The sequence below is a fragment of the Dermacentor variabilis genome, chromosome 9 (assembly GCF_050947875.1).
Source record: "Dermacentor variabilis isolate Ectoservices chromosome 9, ASM5094787v1, whole genome shotgun sequence".
NCBI lineage: Eukaryota > Metazoa > Arthropoda > Arachnida > Ixodida > Ixodidae > Dermacentor > Dermacentor variabilis.
Window position 1 is genome coordinate 138,042,027 of NC_134576.1, and position 27,352 is coordinate 138,069,378.

General features: G+C 45.4%; 2 protein-coding genes, 1 long non-coding RNA gene and 1 other non-coding gene across 6 annotated transcripts in view; 2 read left to right on the plus strand and 2 right to left on the minus strand.

Annotated features, from left to right (window-relative positions):
• Positions 1-1,903, minus strand: part of LOC142557672 (arylsulfatase B-like) — a 32,790-nt gene extending 30,887 nt beyond the window's left edge. The window contains exon 1 of the mRNA XM_075669687.1: positions 1,340-1,903. Within this exon, the coding sequence (XP_075525802.1) occupies positions 1,340-1,362 (23 nt within the window). The 5' untranslated portion in view covers positions 1,363-1,903. The remainder of the gene's footprint in view (positions 1-1,339) is intronic.
• LOC142557673 (uncharacterized) overlaps positions 1-10,783 on the plus strand; it is a 62,043-nt gene extending 51,260 nt beyond the window's left edge. The window contains exon 3 of the long non-coding RNA XR_012822806.1: positions 10,571-10,783. This is a non-coding gene — a long non-coding RNA (uncharacterized LOC142557673). The remainder of the gene's footprint in view (positions 1-10,570) is intronic.
• Positions 10,784-15,443: 4,660 nt separating this feature from the next.
• LOC142557671 (arylsulfatase B-like) overlaps positions 15,444-27,352 on the minus strand; it is a 55,881-nt gene continuing 43,972 nt past the window's right edge. For all 3 annotated transcript variants that reach the window (XM_075669686.1, XM_075669685.1, XM_075669683.1), the window contains 2 exons: positions 20,799-21,144; positions 15,444-16,309 (listed from right to left, as the gene is read on the minus strand). In XM_075669686.1, the coding sequence (XP_075525801.1) occupies positions 16,145-16,309; positions 20,799-21,144 (511 nt within the window). In that variant the 3' untranslated portion in view covers positions 15,444-16,144. The remainder of the gene's footprint in view (positions 16,310-20,798; positions 21,145-27,352) is intronic.
• On the plus strand, positions 22,109-22,181 carry TRNAL-CAA (transfer RNA leucine (anticodon CAA)). The gene has a single exon. It is a non-coding gene; the product is annotated as a tRNA-Leu (tRNA).

Below are 27,352 nucleotides of genomic sequence, written 5' to 3' on the forward strand. Positions count from 1 at the left end.
CTAGAGATAAGAAGCGTGAGAAGAATAAAAATAAAATGTCATCTCTGATATCTGAACGAAGTAAGCAGTCTAAGACACAAGGCAACGATAAAGCTGCGACCAACTTGGGGTTTTTCACCCTTACAGACAGGTCGAAACAAAGGCTTAGTGGATAGTTATTGACCAAAAAGTAAAATAGCTAAGTGGTCCGTGGAAATTCTGGAGCCCCAGGAACCCCCCTGGAACCCCTGAAGTTTACAAGCTGAGCTGCAATAATATATTTTACAGTTTATTATAAACGTTCTAAAATTCGGTACATTAGAAAAGGAAAGTGCTATGCGGCCAATCCATGATGGCTACTCTTTATTCGTTTGCGTCACTCTAACTCTACGATAGACAGAGATTCCCAATTCTTCAAACTACCATTAATGGAGTTTAAAGCTGATATTAACCGGCACGTTGCATTGCAAGTTATGCGTGTATTTCTACTTTGGTCCTTCTGTGAGCTTTGCGAAATTTTCTTGTATCAAAATAAGCCTACTTAATCTAGGATGCGTGGAATTTCTGTAGTTTATTCTGTATAAAAGTTATCGCAATTCGCGACACCATGATGTCGGTTATTGGCGCGGAATACTGGACCTCCTATACAGTGGAGCTTCAACTTCTCGTAGTTTTGTCAATTGTATCAATATTTACAAATAATATAGGCTCATTTATGAAAAGTCTGCCTCGACCCCTCTGCAGACAACGATATTTTTCTAAAGGAGGAAAATTTTATTCCGGCTTAAGCTCACGATATAGGGAGACAGACACTAGGGAATGACACGGGCAAATATAGACAAAAACATAGAAAGATATGAATGACATGGCATGGCTTTACTGACATTGCCTGTTACCGCACGAGGGGAAATTATAACTACGTAGGAATCGAGGTTCTTCATAAGAAAGCACGCAAGAATGGGAGCTGACACAGGTGGCGTTCGACATAAAGACTTCCTTCGCTTCCAAAATATCGCACTTTGTTATATCCCAGCTTTTGCTCGTGATTAGAAATATTTTATAACTCCACCACGCTACCACAGTTTCTGCAGTGACAGCTTAAATGACCTTAAACAGCATGTTCCGCTTCGTATTTACGTACCCTGATCCGCTTGTTAAGACAACGACCCGTTTTTTCTAAGTGCACTTTTTTTTCTTACAAGGCATTAGCATCGAATAAACGGTCCCGTTCTAGCACTGACAGACTTCTACTCAAGCAGGAGACACAGTTGACACGAAGGACTTCGCTTGTTTACTATGAATGACCGACTCGCACGAATCCCTACTACCATAACGAAATAAACGACCCGCATTTTCTTACCACCGCACAGCATTCGTGAACATTGCACGCCCGGATAACAGTCGCTCAGGCCCTACGCTGTGTCTCAGGTCTGATGTGGCGCCGCTCCGGAAGCGCGGAAGCTGAGTAACTTGGAACGATTCGCACCGCGCGTTGTCGGCGTCTTGTTTACCACCATTTGCCAATCAAGGGGTCGAACCTGTATGCAGTCGACCGGCACGTGTGAAGTTGTCGGCGTTCGAAACAATCTCAGCACTCTCGCTTCCGAGACCGTAACGCAACAGGCTCTATGTGAAAAAAAAGAGAAAAAGAAAGAAAAAGAAAAAAGAAAGGAATATTTTAAACAGCTGCTGTAGCAGAGGCGAAACTGGGAGCATGAAATCCTTTCACAGAGGGTACCTTCGCAGCTAGATGTACTTTTGCTTTGTTTCCTGTGTGTTCTGTTTCGCGCTGCATACATCGGAGATTGCAGGTGGTTTCACTAGAAAATAAAGTGCAGTAAATTAGCAGTTTAATGGATGATCGCTTCGTCGGCGTATGTCATTTGAATTAACGTACCCTTGCTGATGTTGAATAGCGAGACCTGAAATGCTGGCACGCTTGTCAGCATGAGAACATCCCAATAAATTGTTCTATAGTAATTATTCGGAAACAAGCACGTGACTGGCTTGCTTTTGAAGCTGCTGTGAATTTATTCGTGAGGATAGGTAAGCTTTAGTACATTGCTGAAGGGCAAGTTCAATGCGGCGGCGAATATTGTGCGCGGCCGAAGTACGATTTAAGCTCTGATGGATGAATTTTGTGGGTGATTGCCTACTTCAGCCGTCTTGAACGTGCCTGCCTATCTATCTATCTATCTATCTATCTATCTATCTATCTATCTATCTATCTATCTATCTATCTATCTATCTATCTATCTATCTATCTATCTATCTATCTATCTGTCTGTCTGTCTGTCTGTCTGTCTGTCTGTCTGTCTGTCTGTCTGTCTGTCTGTCTGTCTGTCTGTCTGTCTGTCTGTCTGTCTGTCCGTCCGTCCGTCCGTCCGTTCTTTTGAAGATTATAATAATTTTGATGACCCGCCATGGTTGCTTAGTCGCTATGGTGTTGGGCTGCTAAGCACGAGGTCGCGGGATCGAATCCCGGCCACGGCGGCCGCATTTCGATGGGGTCCAAATGCGGAAACACCCGTGTACTTAGATTTAGGTGCACGTTAAAGAACCCCAAGTGGTCCAAATTTCCGGAGTCCCCTACTACAGCGTGCCTTAGAATTAGAAAGTGGTTTTCGCACGTAAAACCCCATACTATATATATTTTTTAATTATTTCGATTGTGTATTGCGAGATTCCTATCTTACAGATGCAAAAAGATTTACGCAAGATATCTAAATTTCTCGCGCTAAGAACACCGGTTGATCGCAGCGCCCATCTGGTGGCGTTTCGCTATGTGGATGACACACTGCCCCATTCCACTACACCATACTACAGCCATTTTAATGTTGTGGCTAGTACCACATCCAACAAATCTGCTTTGCCGGTTGCCGTTTCATGTTTACATCTACTCTCGATTACAGGAGAGCGAGCAATTATTTTGTATAGTTATTTCTTTTTTTCCTTCTTTGTTTCTCTTTCTTTTTTCCTTCTTTCATGCATTATTTTTCTTTCCTTCTTTCTCTCTATGTTTCTTTCTTCCTGTCTTTTTTCTTTCTTTCATTTCCATCTGTCATTCTTTCTTTCTTTCCATCTTTTTCTCGTTCTTTCCTTCCTTCCGTCTTTCTTCCTTTCTTTCTTTCCTTCTTTCTTCAGTCTTTCGTTCGTTCTTTCTTTCTGTGTGGAAGTAACCGTGTCACACGGCAGGTGTAATGTCATTCGCAGCGAATGAGATTACGTCTTATGTCATTTTTGTTGCTTCTACAGGGGCATAGTGAATGACATCTACAGCCAATGGCATTTGTCCATTGAATGAGTTTCTTGAACTCATGGAAGCGTGACTTGTTTAAATTCGATGACAGGGGACTCGGACAAAAATTACGAAATCTGTAAGTAAAAACAAAAGGTAATGAGAGTAATTGTTGTCATAATTGCTGTTATGAACATTTTAATTATATAAGGAAGTACAACACGAGTGCTGAAGTAGTTTGTGAAGTGATATTCTCGTTCCCAATCTCCGACTGGACGCTGGCACCTCTTACTGGCCATGTTTACAAACGCTCATCTGTCTTTTTCTTTTTCATTTCTGCCTATTGTTTTCATAGTGGTGCCGCACTAAAGCCTATCCACCGACCACGGAAGCCAACTCGGCGGCTTCGTCAGCGGAGTATGAGAAGCGAGAAGCGCACTGCGTCGACGACGAGACGCGTGCGCTGCTGGCAAGACCACCTCACCCATCTGAAGCAGGGCGAAGCGCAACCCGAAAGTAGACACGTCGATTGCCGGGTGCCTGCGTGCGCAAGGTGCCGATTAACATCGCCAACAATTGTGAATGCCATTTTGTATACCCGTGTAGACGGGAAACGCAAGACCTCAATGACAATCGGCATTTACTGTGAATGACATTACACGTGCCGTGTGACAGAGGTATTACACAGCTGCGCACTGTTACAAGCAGGTAAAAATCCGCGGATGCCACAGAGTGCGACAGGAAACATGGCGCCGACCGGTAGAGGTGGCTCATAAAGCGTCCACTTCATTATTACATGACGATGCTGATGCCGCGGAGGGCACAGGTTTTATTTGGCGCCAGCGAAGCGACAAACAACGCGAAAACAGGAAACCTGCGTTGCTAACTTTGAGGGCGCGGAATATAGTCGTGGTTCCGGCGGCCGCATTTCGACGCGGGCGAAGTGCAAAAAACACCTGTGTCATAAATTTACGTGCACGGTAAAGAACCTCATGTCGTCAAAATTAATCCGGGATGCCCTACTACAGCGTGCCTGATAATGATATTGTAGTTCTTGCACGTAAAACCCGAGAGTTTAATTAATATTAAGGATATTCCCGTCTGGCAGAGACAATTAACTGCGTTCCAGTCGACCCTATTGCCTGTCTTCTTCTGATGCTTCGTCAATGCGCCCAATGCCGAGTCGGCCTTCGCCCCACCCTACTGGTGTTGTTTCCTGCGCCTTCTTTTACGTTTGTTCTTTTTTATGCAAGGTAGAGGCTCTATTTACAACCCTAGAAAGGGGCCTTGTCTATCACACCTATATCGGCACTCAAGTTTGATGTATCTTTTCGATGTGGCACACGTTCGAAGTGGCATTTACGCACTGAAAGCGCAAAGGAAATATTACCAACTTGCGTGTCATTGAGCAAAGATGTGGAAACGAGGATAGATTGTGACCCGTGACTACTTTGGCTGGTAGTTCATTTAGGCGAACTAGCATTATATACCCAGGACGACTGCTTCCATCCCACCGTCAACATTTCCCCCATTTGGCACATCCTTACTTTTTTCTTCACTTGACTGACACGTCGGGATGATCCTCTTTTTTCTTTTTAACGTTAGTAGGTAACATTTTAACATTGGTTAATTTCACTAATGAAATGCCCCCTAAACTCAGCCGCAATATTTTCTATACTAACTGTTACAGGGATAGTAGTGTCACACTGAGGCTGTTGAGCGGGCCCAGAGCTGAACCTACAACCGGAGCTGATCCGTTCAGCCGAACTGGAACCGACAAGATATGTTTTGCGCCATCTTGTAACAGAACCCGAACCGGAACATTTTCGAAGAACCGTTCCCAACCGGTTCAACCAAGTCTTCAGCCCAAGGTCATTTTTGCTGAAATTCTATGATCGCGCAAGCCTCTGCTGTAGACGAGAGTATAAACGAAGTGTCTCATGTCAATTTGTCACAGACCGTGGGTCGACTGTTACTTCTGCGACAGTTCTGTGGCTCGCCACAGTGATCGCATTAGCCGACTCAACTGTACTATCTAGACATATTAGCACCCGTCAATGAGTACGACATAGTTGTGTTTCCCACCTAAAAGTCGCTAGTAGCATCAAACTTCGTGACTCCCACTTTCACGTTTCCTATCATCGTAGTTTATAGACCGCCTCATGCTACACTCGAATCATAGCTCGACCAAATGCAAGTTTGCATTACTCTCACCATGTACTCACTTGTAATCATTGCCGGTGGCTTCAATGCGAAACAGAAACCTTGGCATCTTGTTGATGGTAATACACGGGGGGCAGTCACCAGAGTTCGCGTCTGTCAGTGATATCGCAGTATTCGACGACCCCCGATCCAAACCTACATTTCAATCGACCGTACTTAGCTCACTGCTGAATAGATGGCACGTTCACATCTCTCGTTCGCACCTCGTACGGCTAAGACTACTTAATTAGAAATTCCCAATCTCTGACCGTCAAAACAATCAGTTCTTCCTTTTCGGTCAAAGCAAGCCTCAGATGAAATGCGTTAAAAGAATTGAAACACCGAATTGAAAAACTTGCTATAGGATTTATCATAATCATCATCATCATCACTACCACCACTATCATCATCATCATCACCAGCATCATCATCATCCTGGTTCACCCACTGCAGGGCAAAGGCCTCTCCCATACTTCAACAACCCCGGTTATGTACTAATTGTGGCCATATCGTCCCTGCAAACTTCTTAATCTCATCCGCCCACCTAACTTTCTGCCGCCCCCTGCTACGCTTCCCTTCCCTTGGAATCCAGTCCGTAACCCTTAATGACCATCGGTTATCTTCCCTCCTCATTACATGTCCTGCCCATGCTCCCCCCCCCCCCCCCCATTTCTTTTTCTTGATTTCAACTAAGATGTCATTAACTCGCGTTTGTTCTCTCACCCAATCTGCTCTTTTCTTATCCCTTAACGTTACACCCATCATTCTTAACATAGCTCGCTGCGGCGTCCTCAATTTAAGTAGAACCCTTTTCGTAAGCCTCCAGGTTTCTGCCCCGTAGGTGAGTACTGGAAAGACGCAGCTATTATACACTTTTCTCTTGAGGGATAATGGCAACCTGCTGTTCATGATCGAAATTTCCGGAGTCCTCCACTACGGCGCGCCTCTTAATCAGAAAGTGGTTTTGGCACGTAAAACCCCATAATTTTTTTTCCTCACTCATTTCACATTTATTTTGTTATTTTACTTCCACTCTCCTCTGGAATCATTTAGTCATCTTCCCTATGCGGAGTAGCATGGGGAAGATGAATAAACAACTGCAGACAAAAATATCTGCCTTCCAAAAAAAAAAAAAAAGAGAGAGCTTCTCTCGCTCACTTCCCCTGCTTCCACTCTAGGATGATGGTTTCGCAAGGGTTTTGCAATCCGCTAAGTTGATAATCCACGCAAATTTCTTGCAGATGACTCATTCACTGGCGATGGCTAATACACTCGGCAATTAATGACTTACCAGAATCCGACTAACGACTTGCCTTTCAGCGTTAGAAAAATCGCATAACCTTGGGTAACACCCGCTGTTAAGCTCAGGGGCTGGACGAGCTCACTTTTCCCATGTTGAAAATTCGATTTGGCAGGAATGTTTATTTTCGCATCTGTAAAGTGTTATGGTACGAATGGGCGCGCGGAAAAAGCTGGGACTTCGACAGCTTGACAAAGCTGCAAACCCCTCACATTGGGGATTACAGCAATTACAGACACAAGAAGCTTACAACTTCCGAGAAATTGTACAATATAATACGCATATAATAAAAGAAAGTTGTGTACAAGAAATGCAAGCTTACACAACCTTACAGGAATACATAAACACCCATATAAACACCCATATAACACCCATAAACACCCATATATTCTTACAAAGACAAATGCAATCGTTTAGAGAGACGCAAAAAAATAAAGAAAAAGGAAGAAGAAGAAAAGCACGAAGTCAACATTATTAAAAAAATATTTTTCTTCTGGATGCAGAGCAAGAACGAACAAAGCAAACATACTGTTTTCGTCCAAGAAAAAGCACCAGGCGGAAAACAATTTTTTTGTTTAGAAAAAAGAAGAAATACAAGAAATCGAAGAACTTCGTCTAGTTTAAGTTGTAATAACAACGAATAGCTTTGAAGGTAGTGTTCTCCAACTCAATCGCTTCGCTGTGTAATCTGTTTGTTAATCTTGGTAGGTTGTTTCGAATTTTGGAGCGCCTGTTGTCTATACGCTCTTACTGTTGGTACTTACCAGCATTCCTTTTTTCGTATTGCAAATACAGGATGTCCCAGCTAATTTTAGCCAGAGTTTAAAAATATGCGAATACCACGTAGCTGGCCAGAACCAAGGTAATATTGTTTGCCGTCGCTTGGAGATACTTAGATTATTTTTTATTCTACCTAATTAGATAGTCATAATTAATTAATCAACTTCTGAAATATATACCTAGATAAAAAGTGCCAATCAGAAAATTGTAGAACAGCATGAAAAACTCCTGATACAGCTTTCTGTTGCTCAGTACGTGCTAAATAAAAGTGTTTTTCCGCGTGAGAAAGAAGCCCGCGAATGCACGCAAAGTGCCTCAAACGGCCATTCGCGCTGCCCCCAAACACCCAATAAATATGTTTCATTTGTTCCCGCAACCTGGAAAAGCTTTCTTGTGTAATTTTCGGTATAAAGTGGGCTAATTCGGACCTTTTACTGCATACACATCCCTCACCACAAAGAAATAAAGGCAGGTGATCACTGAGATCATAAGCGAATACACCAGCTTTGACATCTGCGTAATGTATTTGTTAAAAAAAATTAATCAGGGATTAAGAATACTGAGTGATTCTAGGGGGTAGGCTAATTACATTCACTAGGCCATTCGCTGTCAGTAAAAGATGGAGCTTTGGTTACGAGAAATCATTCTTCGTCATACTAATATTAATGTCTCCACCACAAACAAAATCAAAATTCTTTACAAACTCTCTAATTGCTCCTATCATAAGAAGCCAACAAACACTGACGCCAAGGACAACATAGGGGAAATTACTCGTGCTTAATAAATGAAAATAAAGAAACGATAAATTAACAGAAATTAAAGTGGATGAAAAAACAACTTCCGCAGGTGGGAACCGAACCCACAACCTGATTATTTTAATAGCCTGCTTGCTCCTAAACAATTTGGTGCTACAAGGAGAATAGTGCCCTTCTCGCCTTAAAGGCGCTACGTGACACTCGATGAAATTATAGATAAAAAGCCACACACCTTACTCATCTATTTTGATTTCAAAGTGCTTTCCAAAGCATTTCGCATCTCGCAGTATTACAGTTTCTCAGATCTCATAACTGCCGTAAGAACCTTTTCAAGTTAATAAGAGCTTTCTTTGAATAACAGAACTGTCATTTACCAATCTAGCGCCTGGGACACTTCAATTGGAAGTCGTGAGGGTTAACCACTCTGTCGCCTAATGCGGAATATTATTATTCATAGGTTGTTGAATATCTTCCCGTCAACTGAGTCAACACAGGCATACGCCGACGACCACTCGGATCATAAAACTTGTTGAACGGATGCACTCATGCCATCTTTGGCTGAGCGCGTCGTGCAAAAGTCAACATCGGCACAGAAAAATCAGAAGTTTTCTATGCTTCTGCAATAACCATGCCAACACTCCTACTCGAATGCGCAACCCGTTTAGATGGCGTCGCCCTCAAATTCCAACAGAAAAATAAAACTCCTAGGCGTTATTTTATTCGAACCTAACCTTAACTGAACGTCTAAACTACATCAGAGCAAAACATGAGAAACTACTTCCTCCTGTTGATCCATATTTTTTTTTCGGGAATGAATCGTTCTTCAACTTCAGTTGACATCCACATTTTATGCCCCACGCGTCATCCGTTTGGCGGCCAACATTTCATACCTTTCATTTCACCATGTAAGGCACACTTGTGCGCACCGTCACAGCTGGATTTCGCACAACTCGTGCGGAATGCACCTGGTTGGGAGTCGAGCACCTGTTGTGCCGCCTCTTTCGTCCTGTCCGGCTTTCGCGCTCGGTCTTAAGCTGTGAATAAACTAGCCGAGCAGCCCGTTTTACTATGATATAGCACTTCCTCTTAGGTACCTTCGTTCATAAAAATAAAATGCTATGCATGATTAGTTAATAGTATATAAGGTATTTATTTTTGGGCTGTATGGACAACGAGTACGGACAATTTGAAGAAAATTTGGGGGTGAGGTGCATAGGCACGAAGCTCACCGAATGTACGAATTCCGACCCCTAAACGAAACTGTGCATGTCTATCATTTTCGCGATAACCTTTTCACTGTAATGCCCTTACTTTACCCTGAAGAAAAACAACATGGTTTACAGTAGTTTTACACAACTAGTAGCCAAGGCAACTATATTTCTCCAGAATCATGTCGTGTTCTTTTAACGGGGGCAACCGAGTATTTTTTTTTCTTATAACCGAATTGTAACCCAATCAACCGGCTCAGGATCTTCCAAACCGGTTGGAATCGTTGTTATATTCGTTCAGGAGCTAAACCAGAACCGAACCCAATCGAACCCTAAAAGATTTCGGTTTGACTCCGTAACACTGTCTCTTGTTAGTACTACACTTTCGCCCTAATGGCCCTCAAAGATTTACTTTTTTTAACGCGGAGGCATTACACAAAGGTGTTGATAAACAAATTAACAATGAAATGCAATGAAATGAAGTGAGATCATGTGCTGCGATCATTCATTCGTGAAAGAAATTTGTTGAGAAAGTACGACGGCAGCTTCTTTATAAAGAAGCTGCCAACGTGCTTTCTCAACGCAATTTATCAGCAGTTTATTTGCATCTTTGCTATAGTAACCTTTACTAGCTGAGGAGAGGAAGAGGAAAGAGAAAAGTAGAAGGCAGAGAGGTTAACCAGAATGACGTCCGGTTGGCAACCCTACCCCGGGAGAATGGGAAAGGGGAGAACAAAGAGTAACCAAAAGGGAAATTTGTGCAAAACGGCTTGAAGTACGCATATGTGATTGTTTGTCAAAGTGATAGCTTCCCCGTGTATGTTTGGTTGCAAGCATGGAGAAAGAAACGAGCTAATGGGAAACATGGCGCAACAACCAATGAAACCAAAAGAATCAGCCCAACACGTGATCGCCTCGTCGGAGAATGCGGTAGGTTTTAGTGCTCCCGCTTTACTGATAGTTTATTTAATTGTTCCATGGTTCCAAGTTAGAGCTTGCGTTCTTGCGTCTTGATCTCCGTCTTGCGTATATTGCGGTATTTTATACTGTAGCGCACTTGCTATATTCCGAATGCTAACTGCGTTTCGTCTAACCTTCTGCATTGCAGGTCAGAGAAAAAGCCTGCGATCGCCAAAGTATAGCAATAAGCCCTGTCCATGGAAGTTGTCGGCCCGATCACTGTGGTGGAACAAACAGATCTTCCTTTCGCGTTCGCGAGGCTTCCAGTGGGCGAGCTGTGATCATAAATGGCGAGAGACATTCCCGAAATGATGTGAGGCCGAATTCTATAAATTCTAGTATGATGACCATTCGACTTGAAATCGTACGTCTTCTTCCCGCAGATCTTTATTTTCCAAGCGGTTTTTACTCATTTTGTGCGAACTGCCCCCGACTCTTGGCCGAGCCCCTAACGTGGGTAGGTGCCAGCAGCGCAGACAAAACAACAACAACAACAACAACAACAACAACAACAACAACAACAACAACGACGACGACGACGACGACGACGACGACGACGACGACGACGACGACGACGACGACGACGACAACAATGTGACAGGGTGCCACAACATTTCAATCATGTGCGTTTTGCTTCGGAGTTTCAGTGTTCTTTAAGAAAATATCAAAGAAACTCTGGCGCTGGCTTCTCGACCGCAGGCATGGAGGTTCAGCCAGTGTGGGACTGATTGGAAGTGCATGGGTTTGCCTTGAAACGTATTTGCGACTGTGGAGACTGATCTCATTCAACAAGATATTGAGTTATAAGTGCACAAATTGGCAATGGTATATGCATGTACGCAGAGTCCTATCGCCCTCCTGCCTTCTAAAGAACGTGATTGTTTGGAAATTTGGAAAGATAAAGCGCAATACCTTTACAAGGAAGTCTGAATCCACAAGCGCCAAGACCAAACAAATCCGTATACTAACGATCATTCACATTCAACCGAGACGATATTTATTTATTTCAAGAAACGCGTAAAGTCCGTCACAACCAGGGTGTTACATAGAGGGTTGGCAAAAAATTGCAAGGCAAGGTAGCGAAGCGCGATGAATGAATAGGCAACAAGAATCAGGCTCAACAACAACGCTCAATGAAACATGATGAAAACAACGCAAATTTTTTACGCAGTGGGGAAAAAAATAAAACGCATCGCGGTGAACGGAGCAGAATTAGCAGAAATAGTTACGCATCGCTTTCTTTTTTTCTAGAAGTTGATAACTAGTTGCATTTATTTCAGTTGCGATTGTAGGAGGCAGCCGTTTCAACCATTAATGGTTTTTGTGTATTAACCATTTGGCAGAAGTTGAAGTGCCGCATATGTGATGCATTTGATCTTGAAAGTGCCAGTGATTGCAGTGTCATAGTTCCCTATGATAAGTTTAGTAGAAAAACTTGGAACTAAACCGAGCTCGCGCAGCGACTGTCAAATCCATTCTTCACGTACGGCCAACACGCGTCTCACGTAAGGGCTTTCGCGCGAGGGCTGCCTGCATCGATAAAAGAGGCCGATAGCAACAATATGTGGACGTTGATTATCTTCTGCGCAGAATCAACGAAAAATCGTTTATTAAGGATATTATCAGAAAAGCGCCTTTCACACGTTTCTTTATTCATGCGCGATGTGCAAATGCCGACCAGGCATCGTTCTGTGTTCGCGTAGCTTTCTCTTTTATTTTCTTGTTTGCACAGGGCATGTCCGGAAAGTGACGAGGCAGTTTTTCCTGTCGAACAGCGCCGCTGGGTGCCCGCAGACAGAATTGGCATACAGAGAGGCCAGCATACATTTTAGACCAGCCTTCAGTCTCTATTGCTGGCCGTTCGAGTCTTGGTACGGCTAGAAAGCTCTCTGCACACCAAAAATATGCACGCTGAATGAAGGCAACGTTTTTTTTGTTGTTGTCTAACTAGAAAGTTGATGGCTCGATGCCCATGCCCCCCCCCCCCCCCCCCCTCATGTTCGCCTACGAGTTTCTCCTCTACTGACAATGACGCCGGAGACGAATAAATGATCCCAACGGACTTGCTAAGCATATTAAGTTTTCCACAGCAAAAGTACAGCACATTTCGCTGGAATAAAATTCCTAAAACCGTTGGCCGTGATCAACGCCAACGCTTTAAACGTTAACTCTGGTGGCCGCGATTGGAGATAACGATAATTGTGATCGCGGCCCTATGGAAGTTCGCTATGGTGACAAGTTTAACGAACCGGGAATTACACAATAATTTTTAAGTTCCAATATGCTGCCTCCGTCAGGCGCTTGAGTGCCGCGACCAGAGAATTCCATCTTGTTCCGGCAGGGGGGATCAAAATTTTAAAGCACCCTCAGAAGCTCAATCCAGTAAAAAGAGCGCCTAAAGGAGTGCCTGCGGCATTAATGGGCGCCAGAAGCTCCTTTGCCCCTTCGCCTTTGCGCAGCGCTGCATTGACGGCAAGCTGAAGTGTGTGCGCGGCACATCTCACTCTGTGGAAGGATGCCATGGAAGTAATCTCCTCACAGGCCCGTTCAGGCAGCTCTTCTTCAAAGCTGTCCCCACAGCCTTGTCGTCCGGAACCCTGTTCAGCCATTCTTCACCTAAATCTTCGGTCACGTTGAACGCCTTCGCCATGTATGCAGCATTATCACACACTACGGTGCCAACCTGCGGCTCCTTCACGCCGCTTGACCGCAAGTCAGCAACAAAAGTTTCTCTAATATTCTGCCCAGTATGACCGCCTTCAGTGTGCCGAAGAGATACATGGTACATGGGGAGTTTCCAGTTTTTCACATACTGCACCCTGATGCCCATGACAGGCTACTGCATGACAGACTTCTATCAGATGTCGACAATGAAATGTAGACTGTTACGTGGGGCATTAGAGAGTTCTTCATTAAGACGCGGCAGTGCACCTTTTATTGCCATGTTTACGAGTTTCCGCGAAACTGTTCTTGGAGATGACGGGTTGAGCTCGGGCTTTAATAACTCAACAAAACGCTTGAATCCGACACCATTTGTTACGGAGCCCCCATTTCTGTCTAGTATCTGGTAAATGATTTCTGCAGGCTGTGAGAAGCCGGTAATTTTGTGGTCGTTACTTTCATCTGGTGGAGCCTCGCTACAGGAGCATCTAAAGTCTCCTGGCGCTTCGCTCGAACATCTTGGTAGGACCCTTTGTGAACAAGCTGAAAGAATATTGGATATTATGCACAATTTATGTACACACGAGATGGATTGTAAGCAATTGAGGGCGACTATATATATATATATATATATATATATATATATATATATATATATATATATATATATATATATATATATATGTGTGTGTGTGTGTGTGTGTGTGTGTGTGTGTGTGTGTGTGTGTGCGTGCGTGCGTGCGTGCGTGCGTGCTTGCGTCTACGCAGGTCACATCGAAAAGGGAAAAATACGCTTTTATGTGCTCACGTGTTAAAGTGAATGCTATCTAAAGCAGTTAATCATGTGTAACAAAAGACCGCAAAAAGTTATTGTGCTAAAGCGTGACTTGTGGTGTACATGACGCGCCTTTTAACATGTGATGTCTTTTGTAACACATCATTAACTGCTTTATATAGTACTGTCATAGCTCGACACGTAGGCCCATAATAGCGGCTGCGGTGTAGCCAAACTGCTTATTCTCACGAAGGCAGTGCCACAGCCCAAACGTCCGTAAATATATCTTTCCTTTTTCAATGTGTGCTACGTGCATATTGGCTCGCTTCATAGAAACACCCGAACACCCGTGTGCGCGCGTGCATGCGTGGGTGTGCGCGCACGCACGCACGCACAGATATATATATGTATATATATATATATATATATAATGAGAGAGAGAGAGAGAGAACGAGCAGGAATGTCGGTTGCCGTAAAAATTAACAGACAGTATATGCTCCTAAAAAAACTGGTTATTCGTCGACGTTTCGGTCGGAGGCCAACCTTCCTCAAGACAAAATTTAACTGGCTCCAATGCGTATTGATAATATCGTCACCCCCAGCTAAACACCTATGTATGTGTTCAGTGTTCTAACTATCGGTTTAAATATAAATACGCACGACGCCACCTAAAATTTTTGTCGTGCGAAAAATCGGCCTCCGCTGTAACGTCGATGATAGAGTATATGCAAAAGCCGCCACTTTCTTGTTTGCCGCGAAGGACCTTGTCACCACGGAAGTAGGACTGCATTTCAGCGACTTCAGACGAACGTGGCGCCAAATTATCCCCCGTGCTCGCAGGGCATGTCTTTCTGCGTACAATTGGCCACCAGCCGCGCCTGTGAAAAGGCTTATTTTTTCCTTGTTTATTTGTCTTTGTCGACGGAAGGAAAGTTGCACTTGACCACTCGTGACCGAACAGCACTAGTTATATCGGACGCCACGTACGTCTAGTGCAGGAAATTCGAAGGGGCGTCAGCGCCTATCAATCTCTTTTCCGTCATATCTCGCTTATTAAAGCTCTGTTCGCAGTACCGGCACGACTGTAATTGTACTAGGATAATCTACCACCTCGGGCGGCAACAATCGCTCAGCGAATGTTGACGTCTCTGTCCCGAAGTACATTTTTTACCCGAGCAGCAGCTGAATGCAGTCATCGTGAGCACGCCACATGCAATGAGGGTGGCCTACTCGTCTATTCGTGAAAGAGAGAGAGAATGAGAGAGAAGTAAACGGGATGGCAAAGGCAGGGAGGTTAACCCGATAAGATTCTGGTTTGCTAACCTGCACTGGGGAAAGGGGAAATGGACGTCGTTACCCTAAGCGCGCATATATACTTGAGCTCCGTGAGGAGAAAAGACGGTTAGTGTGAATATATCCGGCCTTCTGTATTTTATTTATTTATACATACTGTAACCCTAAAAGGATTATCGCAGGAGGGGGGTACAAAATTGAGGATGCCACACACACAGCAATAGGGGGTACACAATCAAAGGTACAAGGCGCACAGGAAACCACTAGTGAAAAATATGAAAAAGAAAAAATATTGTCTCAATAGATACATATATTCATATAAACATGGTATATAATGCATGGTCCTAGGAATCGCGGGCATCAATCAGTGATTGCAGTAACAAAATTATCAGGTGTCAGCTTTCGTATGTTAGGGGGAAGCTGGTTCCACAATTCAATGGATCGGGAAAAAAAAAACTGTATTTGAATTTGTCAATGCGGGCGTACAGGGGTGTTATATTTAGTGGGTGATAATTCCGTGTGTTTGACGCTTTAGCAAACTTAATCTATTCCAAGGATGAGCGACGTTCAGAGTTAACAGTGGTGCAAAACAGTTTAAGACTTTCTACATTACGTCACTATAGCTAAGATAGGTTCAAGCAGGGAACGTTAGAAGAGGGGGAGAAGTCCTTGTCGTAACACCGGTATATAAATCAAATAGCTTTCTTTTTGGACGGATACGAGTTTTTTATGTCGGATTTCAGGTATGGATTCCAAATAGCACACTTATAATGCAAGATGGGCCACACTCAGGTTTTATAAGTGAGCAATTTTGTTTCATTGGGGGTTGAGCGCAGAGAGCGCTTTAGGTAGCCTAGACGTGCTAGAGCTTTAGAACAGGTTACTTAATATGTTTGGACCAGGATAAATCGTGTGTGAAAAGAACGCCAAAATACTGGCGTTTTGGCGTGTTAATTGGCGCTGTTTTCAGCGGTCAGTTCATCGGCAGCCTTTTCAGCAGGAGCAGTTCTGGTACGGCGCCGGCTTTACGCGTATCCAGGGCGACCAGAGGCAGCGGTGATGCTCCGGGTAGCCACGCTCGTCGGTTTCGTAGTCGCTCGGTCGCGGTGAAATGGCTCTCCGGTATGCGTCCAGCTTCTCCAGGAGCCTATGACGAAGCTACAAAGAGAAAAAAATGGAATTGCAAAGCTTCTTCGCATGAAATTGCTACATAATAAAGTTGCCGGTTGGGCTTGTTGGTACTTCATACTGTAGGCCATAGGCGCAACACGCGCATACACACACGCTTTTAGTGTTGTGCCTGTGTTTCATGTCGCTCCTTTGTCCTGTGTCAGGTGTGCTATATATTCCTAAGGCCTTTGGTGCTACAGATGGCAAGTTTGTCTCTTTTGCACGGTATCGCTGACGTACGTGCCCATCGATCGCCGCTTCAGGTGCGCACTTGAACGAAAAAACCAGTCAAAAACACAAAGGACAAGAGGAGAGGTTCACACCACAACGACTGGACTATCAACTGACGTTTATTAGAATCGGTGTAGTCCCAGCAAGGCCAGCAGAGCATGCGTAACTGCATCATCTCTCTCTCTCTCTCTCTCTCTCTCTCTCTCTCTCTCGTCTTGTCCTTTGTGTTTTTGACTGGTTTTTTCGTTCAAGTATGTACCAACTGGCCCCGAGTTCAACCCTTCAGGTGCGCATCCGCGAGCATGACTTGGATACGCGCCTTGGGGAAGTCTGCTGCTGCTGCTAATTACGATGATGTTTTATAGCGAAGCAGCGATACAGAATAGCCCAGCCTGGTTAAGGTGACCAGCTTTAGCTGCATATATTGTACTCTAGCATTTTGCCTATCTACTCGCATATTCTCTTTCTCTTCAATGAAGTCCCCGTACCACTGTATACTCTAAAGTTACCAACCCCTACTTCCATTATTTACGGCCTTTTCCCCCCACTATTCTATCATATCTTGCTTGACTCGACCGCTGACCAGCTAACGCATTTATCAGGAGAGCTCGCTGTTAGGCTAGCTAAGCTGATGCTAAGAACAAAAACAGTCCAAGAAACGCGACAAGGTACCGAAAGAAAAGCAATAAAGGGAGGAGACAGTTTTTTCGTTGTCCCGTATCTTGGGCTATTTTTGCTCTTACCTCCGAACAAGATTGTACGCCAACGCTTGTGGAAGGTGGACGTTCCCCACGGTCTAGGCTAGGTGATATTTCTTGATATTCTATTGCATTGTGCTGAAACGTCTCCTCATTTTTGTTGTAGCAGACACAGGCATCATTTTGTCGCGAATATTTGCTCCAACATGCCTACTAAATGGCGCTAGGAATTTGGCATTCTGCCGCCATCTAACATGGATACCAAGAATGGCGGTTGTTGCCTCCGAAATCTCCTCGCAAACACTTTGGCGCCCTATGCCGCCTTGTTGCGCGTGATTACGTAAAAAGAAAGCGCTAGATGATTTATAGAAGATGACACAAACCAATCCAAACGCGTGGTTGTACATATCGGACGCATATAGTACACTCTAGAGGTTTGAGCAAAACGTGAACAAGGTGAATGCAGGAGCCAACGTTTCGACAAATGAACTTGTCTTGCAGAAGGGTTGCAATCTGGGCCAGTTGGTACATACTTCAAGGAAAAAAACCGTCAAAAAACACACAGGACAAGAGGAGAGGTTCCCACCACAACGACGTTGTGGTTCACACCACAACGACATAAACAACCTCCATGTTTATGTTACATCGAACATCCAACATGTTTATGTTACATAAACAACATCCTAAGAAAATACCACCCAATATTATCAAGTAACGAGCGTCTGCGAAAAGCGTTCCCGTATGTACCTAGGGTTACCTATCGCCGAAACAGGAACATTAAAGACATGTTAGTGCACGCAAATGTCAGGCAACAGCATTCCCCCGTAATAAAAGCATGTTGTCGCCTTAGGTGCAAAACCTGCCGGCACCTTCAAAGTGACATTAAAATTAAGAGCACCGCAAATAGTTATACACATGAAGTCAGATCTAGCTTCACTTGTACAAGTTCGGATGTGATTTATATGCTTGAATGTTCCTTCTACAAGAAACAATATATCGGTGAAACAGGACAATCAATGAACGTCAGATTAAACGGACATCGCGCGGACACAGCTTAAAACCTTCCCAAACCCGTCGGCGAGCATTTCAACAAACCAGGTCAAAACTTTGATGAACTTAAAATCTACATCTTACAGTCAAATTTCCGTTCTGAACGAGAAAGAAAATACAGAGAATCATACCTTATCCATAAGTTCAAGACATTGCAACCAATAGACATAAACGTTTCAAAGGGAGCTTTAGAATCTATTCGCTATGCTAAACTTCAAGCTATAGGCAACAACACTTAGTTTGATTTCTTGGCTCAGACGCCCTAGACACGCCGGCTAACACGCGTGCGTTGACAGACCGGGGTGGGGGGGGGGGCGGCTTTGACCTTGCGCACAGCGTTCCTTTACTCTCAATTCGACACGCTAACACACCTTCCCTCGTTCACGCACCTTCCCGCCTCATACCCTCTCCCCTTTAGAAGAACACCACCTATATATACTGTGACGAGGAAAGCGTACGTCGCCTTGAAGAAGACAAGTCCACTTGTCGAAACGTTGGCTCCTGCATTCACCTTGTTCACGTTTTGCTCATCGTCTTGAATTTCCATCTCCCGCATTCCCCGTGTTTTCCCGGGAACTGTAGAGGTTTGAGACAGGTGGCTTCATAAATGAATGCGCGCTCGCGTGTTTTTGCGCTTGTGTTTGCGCAAGCCACAAAAACGCATAACACGTGATCATGACGTTAGCCTCGCGCGGTATTTCAACACTTATCTATATCACATAAAAAAAAGGGGAAAAAAGCCGGATGCATAAGATGGTGACGAAAAATATGGTGTAGAGGCATATTCAAAGGAAAGCATTGGGACCAGTCTAGACTGCGGCGGCTGGAAAGAAGAAAAGGAAAACGACATGTTCGTTCGGTTCACCTTGCATCACTGTGAACCAGTTCACGGCGAGGCAGAAGAAGGGGAGAAATTGTGCAGCTCAATTTCAGTGCTGCAGACACGACGCGATACCCGTAACGAATGCCGAGATGCAGGCGTGGTGCAGGCGTTTTGTTTTGCGCTCCTTATCTGGTCAGTTTGAGGTGCTGAGTCGTTTGCGGCACTTGTACTTCGCACCTGCACGTCTGCAGCAAGTCGGTGCCGTTAGCAAGGAGGGACACAGAAACATCGTGTACCTGACTTGCACCCTTCCTGTAGCTTCTGAAACGAACAGCCTGATACAGAAGACGCTATTGCTGTGCTGCCGGAACGAATGGCAGGGTGCAGCATCTTGTGAACTGGATCAGGTGGTGCAGGCGAATTCAATACACCCGACATGACGCGACAGTCACAACTAAGGACGTTAGCCGTACGTGCATAGCTTTAGGCTATTATTATCATCATCAGCAACAAGGTGTGCCATGGTGTGACGGTGAACTGACGGCGAACACGTTGAATGGTCCTGAGTGGAGACAGACAGTCTTCTGCTGCGGCAACTTATGCCGAGAAAACATGGGGATGACGCATGCGGTATGTACCGGGAGAAATTGGACGAACCTGCAGACAAGTGCTTTGTACTATTTCTGCCTCATTTTTCTACGCGCGGAGTCTGTTCTCATGGACTACCACCTGTATTTGAAACCTTTTCCGTAGACAGCAGTTATGAACATTCCGCTAAGTATGCCCTCTCCTACACAACATGGCGCAACGCGATCTGGCTCACTATTAGGCATTTAATATTAGTTATTGCAGTAGCAATTATATGGACACTTAAGATGGATTTCTGACGTCGCCGTCGCGGTTATGCTTCCTATGAAATCCAAGGGCAATAACATCGTTGCCGCGCGCCGTATGCTGTATGTGCGAGAGAAAACATGCTGTATGTTCGTGAAAGCCTACGATGATGGCTCAATCTCGCGCGCGCTAGAAAGGAAAGCGGGGAGGAAGCGGGCCGTCTTCTATCGCGCGGGCATGCACCAGAGGGAGGGGAGGTAGGGGGGCGTTCTATACTTCGGCCCTACCTTGAAAGCAATCTGCGATGGGGACAGAGAGCACGGAGTGGTAATAGCTTCGTGGGCACTGTGTTCTTGCCGCTAAGTTCGCTTTGAAGCGAGAGACGGCACAAAGCTCAATTCGCTCACTTCCGCGCTTTCTCACTGCAGCGTTTTGAGAGCCAGCGTGCGCGGTCGTCGAGTGAAATGTGTTCATGTTTGCTTGTGTGCGCATTGCACCATGCTTGTTAACTTAGTTAATGAGCGAATGCTCGCAAATTTATACGACCGATAAAACTACTATTCATACTTCGTATAGCTGTCTACTAATTTACTATCGCAATCGATGCTTTGGCTTTCGGGTGAAGCTGCGACACTTTTTTACATAGAAGTAGTAAGCCGCAGCATGCGTGATTAGAAATCCGCGCAAGAGTGCGCAAGTTGTTTGGAAGCAATTGTCTAGAGTGTAATGACCAGTAATCACCTTAAAGCAAATTAAATAAGAGCGCTAGATCTAGCGTGCCGCGTGGTCTTAGTAGATGAGAAGATATGCATGCCTAGATAGGTAGGGCGCGATTTCGTACCTCAGTATTGGACGACGCGAGGTTGTTACGCTCGCACGGGTCGCTGACGAGGTCAAACACGAAGACCGTGTTGTACGGATCGAAGTTGCTCTGCGCGCTTTCGTTGTTCGCCGAGGCGCCGTTGCCGCTGCAGTTGAGCGTTGCCTCTTGGCGCCAGTTGGGTCTCGGCGAAGACTGGCCTCGCCCGCCGGCGTCGATGGAGGCGTTCTGCAGCGCCTGCCAGGCTGCCGATGACGTCACGAGGGCGTCCAGGTCGAGGTCCTGCGGTGGTTGCCCTGGCGGCGGTGCCACTTGGACGTCGAGCTGCGGGTCATTTGGTCCGCTGGGTCGGCTGATTAGCTTGTACCTGAGCACAGAAGGGAATTTCACGCAAGCGTTAATTTTCGCCCAAGCATTTCACACAAGCAGAGAAGCAAGGGTACACGACGTGAGTGTATTTTTGTACTTGAAGCTGGCGAATGTGGATTAATGTTTTAAGGAAACAACTATGCTGAGGTACATGCGGGCGTCGGGACAGAAGAATTTTGCCTTGCTTATGTGCCTGAATGAGAGCTCCGTCTACGTCAGCGTTCTTTTGTTCCTCGTATACGCACCATGGTATACGGGACGGTGTTGTCTCGAATATTACACTCAAGTCTTTTTAATAATTTGCATGAACAGATGTTATCCTTGAATGGATGCAAAGCTGTGACAGAATAACTTTTTGACGTTTACTGTATGTAAACCTGAGGGGGATGTTGTCAGTCTTGCTTCACTGTTCTCTCACGCCTCCAGCTGCCGGATACTGTTGTCTAGTCCTCGTTTGGCTTAAGCAGGCCCGCTTTTATATATTGATTTGGTGTCTGATAACTATAATATATTATGGTATGATTTTATTTCAGTGAAGTTGCAACCCTTTATCCGATATTTCCACCTTTAGTTACCTTTGACCACATAGTTCTGGTGCTTGCCGTCAGCTCGACTACGCTCTGGCGAGTTTCGAAGCCAATACAACATATATATATATATATATATATATATATATATATATATATATATATATATATATATATATATATATATATATATATATAAATGAAAGGAAAGAGGGTTAACCGAGGGGCCCGATTTTTATTAGTCATATCATAAGAAGCCAACAAACACTGACACCAAGGACAACACAGGGGAAATTACTTGTGCGTAATAAATGAAATAAAGAAACGATAAACTAATGGAAATTCAAGTGGATGAAAAAACAACTTGCCGCAGGTGGGAACCGAAGGGTTCTACTAGGACACATAAATACCCAAAAAAGTGGATGGGGAAACAGCGCCGCGGTAGCTCAATCGGTAGAACATCGCACGCAAAATGCGAATGCTGTGGGTTCGGTTCCCACCTGCGGCAAGTTGTATTTTCATCCACTGAATTTCCATTAATTTATCGTTTCTTTATTTACTTTATAAAGCACAAGTAATTTCCCCTGTGTTGTCCTTGGTGTCAGTGTTTGTTGGCTTCTTATGATATGACTATATATATATATATACAAACTTTATGTGCCAGAAAACATTCTAACGAGAGGTGGTCGGTGTCCCCCAGTCCAGGGTGCCACCGGCCTCTATCGCCGGTTCGACTTGGCTAATTAAGGTATTTTTATGCTGCGAAGCCAGACCGGTCGAGCTGGGCCTCCGACTGCTCCATCGTGTTATTGCTATTTCGCCTATGAGGGTGCTTAGTGCGCTCCCAGGTTACATGTATTAGGCTGGGTGTGCCACCGAAACAACGGCAGTTCGGCCCTATAGCGAGTGGGATACATGGCGTTTAGCATTTTTAGATCGATGAATACCCCATTCTGTATTTTGCGCCAGCCTCTTCCCCACTAACTTGTAGGTGAGGCCGCGGGTATTTCCTGCGGACTCCACGTTGATGACCAAAGATATCTTAGGCGTTTAATTTGGTGAGGTTTTGTGAGGGATAGTGTGGGGGTTTAGGGTTAGAAGAGGGCGACATCGCTCTGTTAGTAGACTATTGAGCTAACACATTAGCCTGTTTGTTCTTTTGTACCCCCGTATATCCCTGGCACCAGAGTAGGTGACGACGGTGGTTGAACAATTTTGGGATTTTCGCGAGGCTAGCAGCAGTCATGTGCCCCTTGAGAAACATGCGGCATGTCTCCCGCGGGGCGCAGTGATCACGAACGAGTCCCTTTGCGAACCCTACGCGTGAGCGAAGGTGATCTCCAGGGCTAACATTGAGGGCCGAGGTGGGGGATCCCGCCCTGGCCGACGTGGTTGTTTGCCTCTGGCAGGTCGCGTTCCCGACTGCCAGGGCGTATCTCCTTTGGTAACGCTGCCCGGACACCTCTGCATACGCAGCTGCATCCGTGTAGCGCGTATGGTACATTATGGTCATTAGAGTACAACGATTGAATATGCTGTGCGCATGCTTTGCGCCTTTCTTTGTTGCACTCGGGATGTATGTTCTTGGGAATTCGAGCTACTGTAATTTCGTATCTCACCGAACGAGGGAGAGGTACGGCCTGTTCGGCGAGGTAAATGGGGTATGCTTGGATATTGAGTCGAGCCAACATTGCTCTTCCAATTTTTGGGACGCCGAGGCTCTGTCACATGAGAATGGCTTGCCTGAGTTCGTAGGAAGTATTGCGTACTCCCGAAGCTAGCATGCGCTCCGTGGAGGTAGATTTAGGCAAGTCCAGAGCCACCTTGAAAGCGGTTCGAATTATCGTGTTGGCCTGCCTTTCCTTCTCCCTGCTAAGGATTTGGTTACATGAGTCGACTAATCACTAATGCCTGTACGAGCCTTACTGTATCTCGTCTTCTCGGTTTATTATTTTAAGAATAATAAACTGAAACTGAAACTGAAACCTGCAAGGAGATTTTCAGAACCACCTACATCGTTAAGAAACGACAATGGGAGAAGGTCAAGCAACAGGAGGAGGAGGAGAAGAAACTTTCAGAACATTGCAACAGGTGGGACGAGAGCAAGACGCGGGCCACGAGCAAGGAGCGACTCCTGTGCACATCTTTCCCGAGGCTACCGCAGCAGGCCGCCACCACCCCACCCAAGAAGCAAGGGGCACCACCCACCAAAAAGGTTGGCTGGGAAGCGGGGAATTCCCATGACTCAGACATAGTGAGGGAGCTCAAAGAGCAAATCAAACAACAGCACGAAATGCTGAAACAGCAACAGGAGCAATGGAAGTTTTACCAGGAGCAAACACATGCTCAGATGCAGGAGCTCTGTAATCACGTTATCGAGCTGCAAAGGGAGAACAGTGAGCTCAAAGCTCAACTCAGACAACCGGAAGCGTATCAGGAGGCCATGGACGATAAGTCGTCCGAAACCGAGCCAGAGGCGGCTGCACCGCCAAAAGAAAAAGCGAGTTAAAAAGATCGATTCGGGCCTTGAGAAGGCCGAGGGCAGGGTAGACAAACTTGAGGTAGAGATGCAGCAACTGAAAGAGGTAGTACAACAGGTAGCCATAGCTACCCAGCGTAACGCGGAGAGGGTAGACCAACTCTCAGCCCAGCTCAGCCAACTAGTCACCCCAATGGGAACTAGAATGGACGAACTGGCAGAACAGCAAAAGCAAATCCTCCTGTGGCTGAATCATGGCCAGACTCAACACTAGGGCAAACGCAATATGGCATTGGAACTATAGGGGCTTCACAAATAAAGAAACGTTCTCCAAGCCTACCTTGCGAGACGCGATGGTCGCGACATCATCGCGCTGCAAGAGTGTGGAAAAACGTGAAATAGAGCGGATACAGAACGTACCCAGGCCGGTCACCAAACACTCACACTGCTACCCTGGTGAAGATAAATATCACCGTCATGCAGCATGAGGTAGGATGCACGCAGATTGACTGTGTGTTAACGGAGATTATGTCGCAGAGGAGGAAAGAACGCAGCCTGCTAGTCCTGAACGTCTACAGCTCTCCTAAACTAAGGAAAGGCTGTGGCATTAGGGAGCTCTACCAAAGCGCAAGCACTGGCACAAGGGCAGTAGCGTCTAGTAATAGTAGGGGATTTTAAGGCGCTACACGAGGCATGGGGATACAACCACTCCCAGATAAAGGGGAGGGAATTATGGGATGCCATGATACAGTGCAATTTAACACTCCTCAATGATCCACTCGCACCGGCCAGGCAGGGGAACAGCGTGTCATACGACACCACCCCCGACCTGGCCATGATCGGAGCGGACGTTGAGGCTACATGGCACAACACGAGAGAGAACCTACGCAGTGATCACATAATCATAGAGATTGTTGTCCAAAGCGGGGTCAAAATCAAACATGAGAGGTAAACACTCAAACAGATCGATTGGCAATCCTTCCGCGACAACGGAGGGAGTTGCGGCGAGTGAGTGTTTCATGTTTAATGGCGCAAGGGCCAAGTATGGCCAAAGAGCGCCATGTCTGTGGTAATGAGTTTGCAGTGTAATAATGATTACTATGAAGGTTTTGTGACGTGGCTGTAAAGGGGCCTTAAAGATATACGCTCTAAAGTGCGTAAAATCTGCATAATAAAATTATGGCGATGACGTATGACTTGTACGTATGGCCGACATAGCTGAATGGACCAATGGCATCAAGCAGGCGAGCAAAGAGGCTGAGGAGGAAATAAAATTAGATGAGGAACAAGACTGGGTTGATAGCCACATGAGACAACTGTGGCAAAAGAAAAAAAACGCAGAAACCGAGCTCGCCCAAAAAAAGGAACAACCGTAACCAGAGAAGGAAAATAGCAGCTCTCAACAAGGAAATTGAGAGCCATGCCTAAACACTAAACAGACAACACTGGAACGACGTCTGCGATAGACTAGACGAGGAATTAAGCTCCGTCACCACCTGGACACTATTGAGACACCTCCTGGACCCAGACAACACCAAAACTGAGACCAGGAGAAAAATGCAGACTAACACACAATTTCCAGGGGTAAGAGGAGGATATAATCAACCATATAAAAGAGAGGTACATAGGGGAAAGAAACATGGAAAAATTCCCTGACTATAGCGGTGAAAACAACGAGGAGCTAGACCAACCAATGACCATAAGAGAGGTCCAAGTTGCCTTAAACAAGCTCAGTGGAAAAAGCCCGGCTGGCCCAGATGGGGTCAACAACAAGAGGCTTAGAGACCTCGATGACAACTCCCTCCAACAACTAACGGCATTCACGCAAAGATGTTGGCAGCGGGGGGAGATACCCAGGGATTGGAAGAAAGCAATTCTAGTCCTCATCCCCAAACCAAGGAAAGAACTCAAACTAGAGAATTTAGCTCAATATCCTTAACCTCCAGTGTAGGCAAGCTCATGGAGCACTTCATACAGAAAAGGCTCAACGGATACTTGGAAAGTAAGGAACTCTACCCAGACAGCATGGTTGGATTCGGACAACAACTATCCACCAAGGACGTCATGCTACAACTCGAAGAACAAGTATTGGAAAGGAAGACTAGCGACTTGAGAGTCATAGTGGGACTGGCCGTCAGCAACGCGTTTGACAACGTCAAAGACCAAGCGATCTTGTCACACCTCCATCACCTAAATGTAGGAAGCATGTTATACAACTATATCAAAAGATTCCTCACGGACCGAACGGTGAACATAGAAATCGGGGGCACAATAAGAGAAAACATTAAATTAGGCAACAAGGGAACACCGAACTGATCGGTGCTATCCCCTAACCTTTTTAACATTGCAATGATCGGGCTGCCTGAAAAACTCAGAAAGCTAGAGGGCCTCTGCCACACTCTCTACGCCGACGACCTCACCCTTTGGTTCAACAGAGGCGGGAGCGATGGCCAAATAGAAGACACCCTGCAAAGGGCAACCTGGGAAACGTAAAGCTATCTGGGACCCATAGGGCTAAAATGCTCGCCGGAAAAATCAGTGATGCTAACCATGAGCAAGCAGCAGGTCAATATCCAGCTCCTCATCAACAACACCCCAATCCCAAGGGTGGACAAGATCAGGATTCTGGGTATGTGGATACAAGAAAATGGGAGAAACACCAAAACGATAAACAGACTAGAAGCCATGACCAACCAAACTTGCAGGCTTCTGAAGAGGATAGCAAACAAAAACGCGGGTATGAAGGAGGCGAACCTACTTGGGCTTGTCCACTCTTTCATCATTAGCCGAATAACCTACGCTCATCATCATCATCATCATCATCATCATCATCATCATCATCATCATCATCATCAGCCTGGTTACGCCCACTGCAGGGCAAAGGCCTCTCCCATACTTCTCCAATTACCCCGGTCGTGTACTAATTGTGCCCATGTTTTCCCTGCACACTTCTTAATCTCATCCGCCCACCTAACTTTCTGCCGCCCTCTGCTAAGCTTCCCTTCCCTTGGAATCCATTCTGCAACTCTTAATGACCATCGGTTATCCTTCCTCCTCATGACGTGTCCTGCCCATGCCCCCCCCCCATTTCTTTTTCTTGATTTCAACTAAGATATCATTAACTCGCGTTTGTTCCCTCACCCAATCTGCTCTTTTCTTATCCCCTAACGTTACACCTATCATTCTTCTTTCCATAGCTT